Source organism: Oryx dammah, unplaced genomic scaffold, assembly GCF_014754425.2.
Source record: "Oryx dammah isolate SB20612 unplaced genomic scaffold, SCBI_Odam_1.1 HiC_scaffold_13, whole genome shotgun sequence".
NCBI classification, from domain to species: Eukaryota; Metazoa; Chordata; class Mammalia; order Artiodactyla; family Bovidae; genus Oryx; species Oryx dammah.
In genome coordinates, this window is record NW_024070197.1 from 1,372,192 (window position 1) to 1,380,545 (window position 8,354).

Genomic DNA, 8,354 nt, shown 5'->3' on the forward strand with positions numbered 1-8,354 from the left:
AGTCCTGAACGTTCATTGGAAGGACTGATGCTGAAGCTGAAACCCCAATACTTTGGCCGCCTGATGTGAAGAGCTGACTCTTTTGAGAAGACCCTGATGCTGGGAAAGACTGAAGGCGGGAGGAGAAGGGGACGACACAGGATGAGATGGCTGGATGGCATCACCGACTCGATGGACATGAGTTCGAGTAAGCTCTGGGAGCCGGTGATGGACAGGGAGGCCTGGCGTGCTGCGCTCGACGGGGTCACAGCGACTGCCCTGCCCTGCCCTGCACTGAGGCAGAGGGCGCGTGCTGCTCTCCCCGGGCTGCTCCTGCCTGGACTCCGCCCTCCTGGGGAAGGGACCTTCTTGCGGGTCCCGGGGCCTGCTTCCTGCCTTGCTTCCCCGCGAGAGGGAAGAGCAGTTGGAGGAGACAGAGGGACCCTGCCTTCTCTGATGAGGCAGAGAATCCAGAAAGACGCCCTCTCAGGCGCTTTTCTTGGCTTGTTCTGGGTCTCAGGCTGGGTTCTGAGAAAGGTGGCTGTCCTTGCTGCACCCGTTTGGCGTTTACGCGCGTGCGCAGCCGCTTAGTTGTGTCCTAGTCTTTCGAGCCCGGGGACTGTAGCCCGCCAGGCTCCCCTGTCCGTGGGATTTCCGGGGCAAGAATACTGGAATGGGTTGCCGTTTCCTCCTCCAGGGGATCTTCCCCACCCAGGGATCGAACCCAAGTCTCCTGCACTGGCAGGTGGGTTCTTTACCCCTGAGCCATCTGGCGAGTCTACGGACCACTGCAAATCAGGCTGAACTGACTCAGAGACGACCGTGCCTTTGAAAACTCTCACGGGGGAGAGGCATGAAGGCGGGTTCCTGGAGGGGTGTGCAGGTGGCTGAACCTGACGACTCTGCTTGCACACAATAGAGCCTGCACCGTCTGATCCTTAAGAAACCTTTGATTGTAGCACCTGGGCTCGCCTGATGCCTTAGTGGTCAAGAATCCGTCCGCCAAAGAGGGAGACATGGGTTCGATCCCTGGTGCGGGAAGATTCCCCCATGCCGAGGAGCAGCTAAGCTCCACACCTCCCTCCCTCCAACTAAGCACCAAGACTACTGAGTCTGTGCTCGAGGGCCCGGAAGCCCCGGCCACTGAAATCTCGAGCCCTAGAGCCCCAGCTCCACAAGACAAGAAGCCTCCACAATGAGAAGCTTGCTCACAACTGGAGAGCAGCCCCCGCTCCCCGCAAGTAGAGGAAAAGCCCGGGCAGCAAGGAAGACCCGGCACAGCCAAAAATAAAGAAATCAATAAAAGTATTATTTTTTAATTATAAAAAATTGATTACTGTACCTGCAAGTTGCTTCCACTCGTCTGATGAGAAAAATAAGCCGACAGTGAGATGTCTTGTCCTTGATCCTTTTTTTGCACCTTCGTAGTTATTTGCGCCACCCTAAGTCTCCTCTGTTGTATCTGACTCTCCGTGCCCGTGAGGCTCCTTTGTTCAGGGGGTTATTCAGGCAGGAATATTGGAGTGGGTTGCCATGCCCTCCTCCAGGGGATCTTCTGACCCAGGGGTCAAAAATGCCTCTCCTGCGAGACCTGCATTGTAGGCAGATTCTTTGCCGCTGAGTGACCGGGAAAGCCCCCGTAGTTATTTACTTGAAGGCAGAGGATACTAATAGAATCACAGGATCAGGGAGATGTAAGTTGTGAGAGGTCAAGGGAATTCTATGGGTTGATGCCACCCGGCGGGACCGGCGGGGACAAGAGAGGGCTTTTCTGAAGGGTCCAGCCAGTGCTCCCTGTACGGGAGGACTGGGCAACTCCGGACATTCTGTATTTCACGGTTTCCTTCTGTTTTCCTTCAGCTCTTCCTTCCCGAGACCGGCATGGCTCAAAAGGAACAGGAAATGAAAAATATCCAGGTGAGTGTTCTTTTTTTTTAAATCCAAATCATCTCAAACAAGCAAACATGCCATCTATATTCCCATTCCTCAGAATTAACCTCTGCTAGCCTCTTTGGCAGTTTTTCCTCCGCTCCTCCATCCCCTCTCCCTCCCTCCTCCTTTGATAGGCTCCACACTTATCTGGGGCAACGTCCTGTGTTTTCACACCCTGAATTCCCCTGGGTCTCACCAACTTCCCTTAATCGCTGATGACTGTGATTACTGATTAATTGCTTACTGATCTGGGAGACAATATCTTATTTCTCACATGTCTAAAGGAGGGGTGCCCTTTTCCCCTAGTAGCTCAGTTGGTAAAGAATCCGCTGAGTCGGGAAGATCCGCTGGAGAACGGATAGGCTACCCACCCCAGTATTCTTGGGCTTCCCTGGCGGCTCAGCTGGTAAAGAATCCGTCTGCAATGCAGGAGACCTGGGTTCGATCCTTGGGTTGGGAAGATGCCCTGCAGAAGGGAAAGGCTACCCACTCCAGTATTCTGGCCTGGAGAATTCCATGGACTGTATAGCCCATGGGGTCACAAAGAATCAGGCACGACTGAGCAACTTTCACTTTAACTTTTCACCGTTTCCCCAAACCAAGGAAAGCCGCTAAACTGGGGCGTGTCACAATCCAAATTCCACACCTTGTGAAAAACAGATTGGAAGGCATCAGTTAGGAGCAGTGAAAGAGTAAGGGTGTTGTTGCTTAGTCGTCATGTCCGATCACTGGGACCCCATGGACTACAGCACGCCAGGCTTCCCTGTTCTTCACTGTCTCCTGGAATTTGCTCAAACTCATATCCATTGACCCAGTTAAGTCATCCAACCGTCTCGTCCTCCGTCGTCCCCTTTTCCTCCTAGAGTTAGGATGCTAGTGCCTTGTTCTAAATAAAGAAACAGATTTATTTGAGTCAGTTCTAGTGAGGTGGGTGAGCCTAGAACCTGTTATACAGAGTGAAGTGAGTCAGAAAAAGAAGAACAAATTTTGTATATAAACGCACATACATGGAATTTAGAAAGACGGTACTGATGAACCTGTTTGCAGGGCAGAAATAGAGACGCAAACATAGAGGAGAGACTTGTGGACACAGCAGGGAGAAGGGAGGGTGGGATGAACTGAGAGAGTAGCATTGAAATATACACCCATTTTACCATATGTAAAACAGATAGTTGGGAGGAATTTGCTCTGTGCTCTGTGGCAACCTAGAGGGGTGGGAAGGGGGGCTTCTAGAGGGAGGGGACACCTGTGGCTGTATACCCATTGCTGGTATATGTTGACGTTTGGCAGAAACTGACAAGATTGTAAAGCAATTGCCCTCCAATTAAAAAAAATTAAGAATGGTTAAAAAAAAAAGATCATAGGTACTTCTCTGGCAGCCCAGGGGTTGACTCCGAGCCTCCATGGCAGAGGGCACAGGTTCGATCCCTTATTGGTGAACTAAGATCCTATATGCCTTGTGGCACAGCCAAGAAAACTGCAAAGAGTTTAGCATGTAATAAATCATAATTATCTTTTTTAAAAAAAGATACTGTGGATCGGTGAACAGTGGGGAAAATGGAGACCACCAAATAGAGCTGAGAGAGGTTTAGAAAGTAAACTCCATGGAACGGGATAGGGTTTGTAGAAATGTAACCCTGAGGCTACGGCTCATTGGCAAGATATCTCAGGTACAATTAATTTTCTCCCAGACACAGCAATCAGAGAGAGGCTTCCCAGGTGGCTCTGTGGTAAAGAACCCATCTGTTAATATAGGAGCCATGGGTTCACCCCCTGGGTTCGGAAGATCCTGTGGAAAAAGAAATGGCAACCCACTCCAGCATTTGCTTTTTTAGTCTATTTTTTTTAATTGAGGGATAATTGCTTTCCAACACTCCAGCATCCTTGCCTCAGAAGCCCTCTGGACAGAGGAGCCTGGCAGGCTAAGGTCCATGGGGCCACAGAGAGTTGGACACAACTTAGTCAGTGAGAACACATAACAGTCGGTGAATAAGACGTACAATTCCGTCTTGGCTCAGTGGAAATAAATCCCTGTTCACCAGGCCTCTGGCTCTGGGGGTATTTTTCTGCAGGTCAGGAACTTGCTACAGGGAGGCGTGACCTTTGAGGATGTCGCCGTGGCCTTCACACAGGAGGAGTGGCAGCAGCTGAGTCCTGAGCAGAGGGACCTGTACAGCGATGTGACCTTGGAGAACTACAGGAACCTGGTCTCCACGGGTGAGCATGGCTCCTTGGGGAGTGTCACTCAAAACCTGAAGCCTGAACCTCGTGGCCCTCACCCCGAGTAGCTTACCAGTTTTGGCTGTTAGATGCTATTTGCTTTGGATATGTGCGTGGCAGGACAGAGATTAGGGCATGTGAGGTGCGCGTGGGCTAAATTTAAGGAGCCCTCCATCTCAGGTTGCGTGAGTACCCTGAGGATGAGGTCCTCTTTCAGTTTTGTGGGTGGGGGCCTCTCTCTCCACCCCAGTTCTGGCCCTGATTTTTGGGAAAACATCATCCTCCCAAAAATAGCATTTTAAAATTGTATTTGGATTGACAGCCCCCAGGTACTCCTAGCTGTATCTTCCCCATCTGTTCCCTCCACCAAAGGTTGACACACAACACTCACACCAACACATACACACACAGACACACACATTCCAACACATTTGAACACCCTCAGACACACAGCACTCACACAAACACAGAAACACACACACAAGCACACAAACATTCCAACACGGATGAACACCCTCAGACACACGGAACTCACACAAACACACTCATGGAAAGACACACAAACACACACCACGTTCCCACAAAAACTCAGACACTCAACTTCAAACTCTGTATTTTCCGTGAACAGGAGGAGAGGACTCCGCCAAACCGGAAGTGATCTTGCGGTTGGAAAATGGTGAGGAGCCCTGGGTGGTAGAAACGAAGGTGCTGAGGAGTTGCGGTCCAGCAGGTACATAACCAGGAAAGGGAGGGCTAAAGTCACGTGGGTGGAAGTCATCCTTTTTATTTTGGCCGCACCGCGCCCCTTGTGGGATCTTAGTTCCCTGATCAGGGATTGAACCCGTTCTCTCTGCACCGATTCCTAACCACAGGAAGGCCAGGGAATTCCCCCCACCCGACATGACCTTTTAGAAAAACCACTAAGTCTTTTAGCCTGAGTAGACCAAAGTCACAGGGAAGCTACTGGCTTTTTTTTTTGTAATGAGAGAATCTCTGGGTATTTTTCTCCACACAGCCATGTTCCTTAATTTTAACCTGAATTTTCCTTTTCGAGTAAACTCTGTTTCTCCTCTCTTTGGGCTCTTCTCTGCTCCCTGTGCACTCAACTGTGAAGCCCCCTGCACTCAAGTGTTTTCTTTCACACAAGGGCATTCTCTTATAAGGGCATGATCGCAGTACAGGGGCTGACACTGGGTACGCAGCGCTGAAAGTAACGCTAGTATTTGTCTATAAACATCATTCAAAGTTTATGAATTTTCCCAATAATTTGCTTCATAGCAAAAGAATTGAAAAAGTCGGATCCAAAATTCAGCTGCTTAACTTATATGGGAAAAGAATCTAGATAAGAAATCTGTATATATATATATATACAGATGGACCCCCCCTGGTGGCTCGGATGGTAAAGAATCCGCCTGCACTACAGAAGACCCAGGTTTGATCCCTGGGTTGGGAAGACCTGCTTGAGAAGGAAATGGCTACCCACTGCAGTATTCTTGCCTGGAGAAGAGGAGCCTGGTGGGCTATAGTCCATGGGGTTGCAAAGAGTTGGACGCAACTGAACAACTAACACTTTACCTTTCACATGTACAGATGGTGTATATATATTCACACATATATGTGTGTCTTCTTTTGTACATATATTCAGATATATTTTGACTATGTTCAGAATATTCAGACATATTCAGAATCTGAAAAAGAATCACTTCGGTGTACCCCTGAAACTAATGCAACACTGAAAATCAACTGTACTTCAACTTAAAAAATTGATTAACAAAAGCAAACCACAAAAAGAACAAGATACAGGACTTCCTTGATGGCCCAGTGGCTAAGACTCTGACTTCCAGTATAGGACGCGCAGTTTTATACCTGGTCAGGGAACTAAAATCCCATATGTTGCGGGGCAATGGAGCCCACATGCCACCACTGGGAAAGCCCAGGCCCTGCAGCGAATTGAGTATAAATCTGTCATGGATCTTAAGCTCTATTTATCTGAAACTAAAGACACAGTTGCTACACAACACCTTACCTTCAGTAAGCAGTCGGCAGGTATTCAGCTGTGGTCAGTTGTCATAGGAAGTCCTGCTTTTGATCATTCTTGATCAATATCACCTGAGGTTATATCTACTCCTTTAGTGTTCCTCCATAAAGTTTCAGTTGTTAGTTTCCCACAGACTTTACACCTGAAACCAGAATGATCTCTTCAATAGAGAATTTATAGTATCTCATTTCAATCATGTGAGTGGGGAGATTCACACAGAGCATTTCTTTGTATTCTTAAATATATATATATATTTGTTTGTTTGTTTTTGGCTGTGCTGGGTCTTCAGAGCTGCACAGGCTTTTCTGTAGTTGCAACCAGCAGGGGCTGCCCCCTAGTTGTGGAGCTCGGGCTTCTCGTTGCGGTGGCTTCTCTTGTGGAGCTTGGTTTCTAGAGCAGGCTGGTTTCAGTAGCTGTGCACACCCACGGGCTTAGTTGCCCTGTTGCATGTGGTATCTTCCCAGACCAGGAATCAAACCCGAGTTCCCTGCATTGGCAGGAGGATTCTTATCCACTGTACCACCAGGGAAGTCCGTTTCTTTGTATTCTGTTTTAGACAAAGAGTGGGCCGTTGAAGAGCAGAGTTGGAGATTCCAGGACATAGAGCAGAACCTCAAGACAGAAGTTGCATCCGGCAACCAGGAGACACTGACTGAGCACAAAGACCTTGAATGTGAGAAACCTAAAGAAATCTTCCTACCAAGCACAGACAGCGTTCCTTCGAGGCTCAGACTCCTTGAAGGTGACTCATGCGGAAAACATTTGAAACATAGTTTCGATAAGAAAAGCTATGTAAAAAATAATATGCATAATATATACAAAAGAAGAATTGGCAATGAGTCATCTAAACTTAAAGAAAACCAGTTTTTGTGGAATGCCCATCGAAAGTCGCTCAGTTTAAAATCATACCTTCAGAGTCCCCTAAGGACACAAGCCACGGAGGAATCCTTTGGGCATGATACACATAGACGGGCATTCAGCAAGAAGAGCAGGATTGCTGGACATCAGAATGCTGATCCAGGAGAAAAAGCCTATGAATGTGATGAGTGTGGGAAGGTCTACAAGCAAAAGCCCAACCTTGTCCAGCACCAGAATACTCATGCTGAAAAGAAACCCTTTGAATGTCAAACATGTGGGAAAAGCTTTTCCTGGAAATCCTCCTGCATTAATCATGAGAAAATTCACAATGAAGAGAAAGCCTATGGATGTGATAAATGTGGGAAGTCATTTAAACAGGGCTCAACCCTCCTTCAACATAAAAAAATTCACACTGGACAGAAACCCTACAGCTGTAACAACTGTGCAAAAGCATTCATCTACAAGTCAGATCTTGTCAAACACCAGAGAACACACACAGGAGAGAGGCCTTATAAGTGCCACGTATGTGGAAAGGCTTTTGCCCAGAAATCCAACGCCATTGACCATGAGAGAATCCACTCTACCGAGAGAGCCTATGCCTGTGAGCTATGTGGCAAGACCTTCATCCAGCAGAAAAATCTCATTCAACACAGAAAGATCCATACTGGAGAAAAGTGCTACGAATGTCACAGGTGTGGGAAAGCTTTCTTTCAGAAGTCAAATCTTCACAGCCATCAGAGAATTCATAGCGGAGAGAAGACCTACCAATGTCAGGAATGCGGAAAATTCTTTACCTGGAAGTTAGGCCTCCGCCTGCATCAGAAAATCCATACTGGATAGAAACCTCATGAGTGTTCTGAATGTGGAACAGTCGTATCTTATCAAACACCAGAGAAGAATGCACATCAGATACACACCGCCTGCAGGTTAAAATAGGGGACTGCTCCCCTGAGAGGCTAGCCTAGAATAGTCCTCCAGGAGTTCCCACGGAATGATCGGTAAGAACACTCCATCGGAGGGCAGCCTGGGAGTGCTGTGTACCCTTTGAAGATTGATTTTGTTTATTGTTCAGCAAATATTAAGTACCTTTTGTATACCAGGGATACTTTTAAACATTGACAATGTAGCAATAAACCAAGTTGACAAAAATGCTCATGGAGTTTTGTTCTATTGACTACAATCTGTGGTATCCATTTTAAAATTTTACTTATTTATTATTATTATTTTTAATACATCTCTTTATTCTTTTTTTTTTTTAAGATTTTTTAAAAGATGTATTTATTTATTTTTGGCTGTGGTGGGTCTTCGCTGCTGCACTTGGGCTTTC

At 47.3% G+C, this 8,354-nt stretch overlaps 1 protein-coding gene across 1 annotated transcript; it reads left to right on the plus strand.

Moving 5' to 3' along the window:
- Positions 1-1,860: 1,860 nt before the first annotated feature.
- Positions 1,861-7,958, plus strand: ZIM3 (zinc finger imprinted 3). The gene is given in 5 exon segments (XM_040253763.1): positions 1,861-1,896; positions 3,954-4,128; positions 4,760-4,861; positions 6,726-7,893; positions 7,895-7,958. Coding segments are annotated over 5 exon segments (1,545 nt in total).
- The last annotated feature ends 396 nt before the right edge of the window (positions 7,959-8,354 follow it).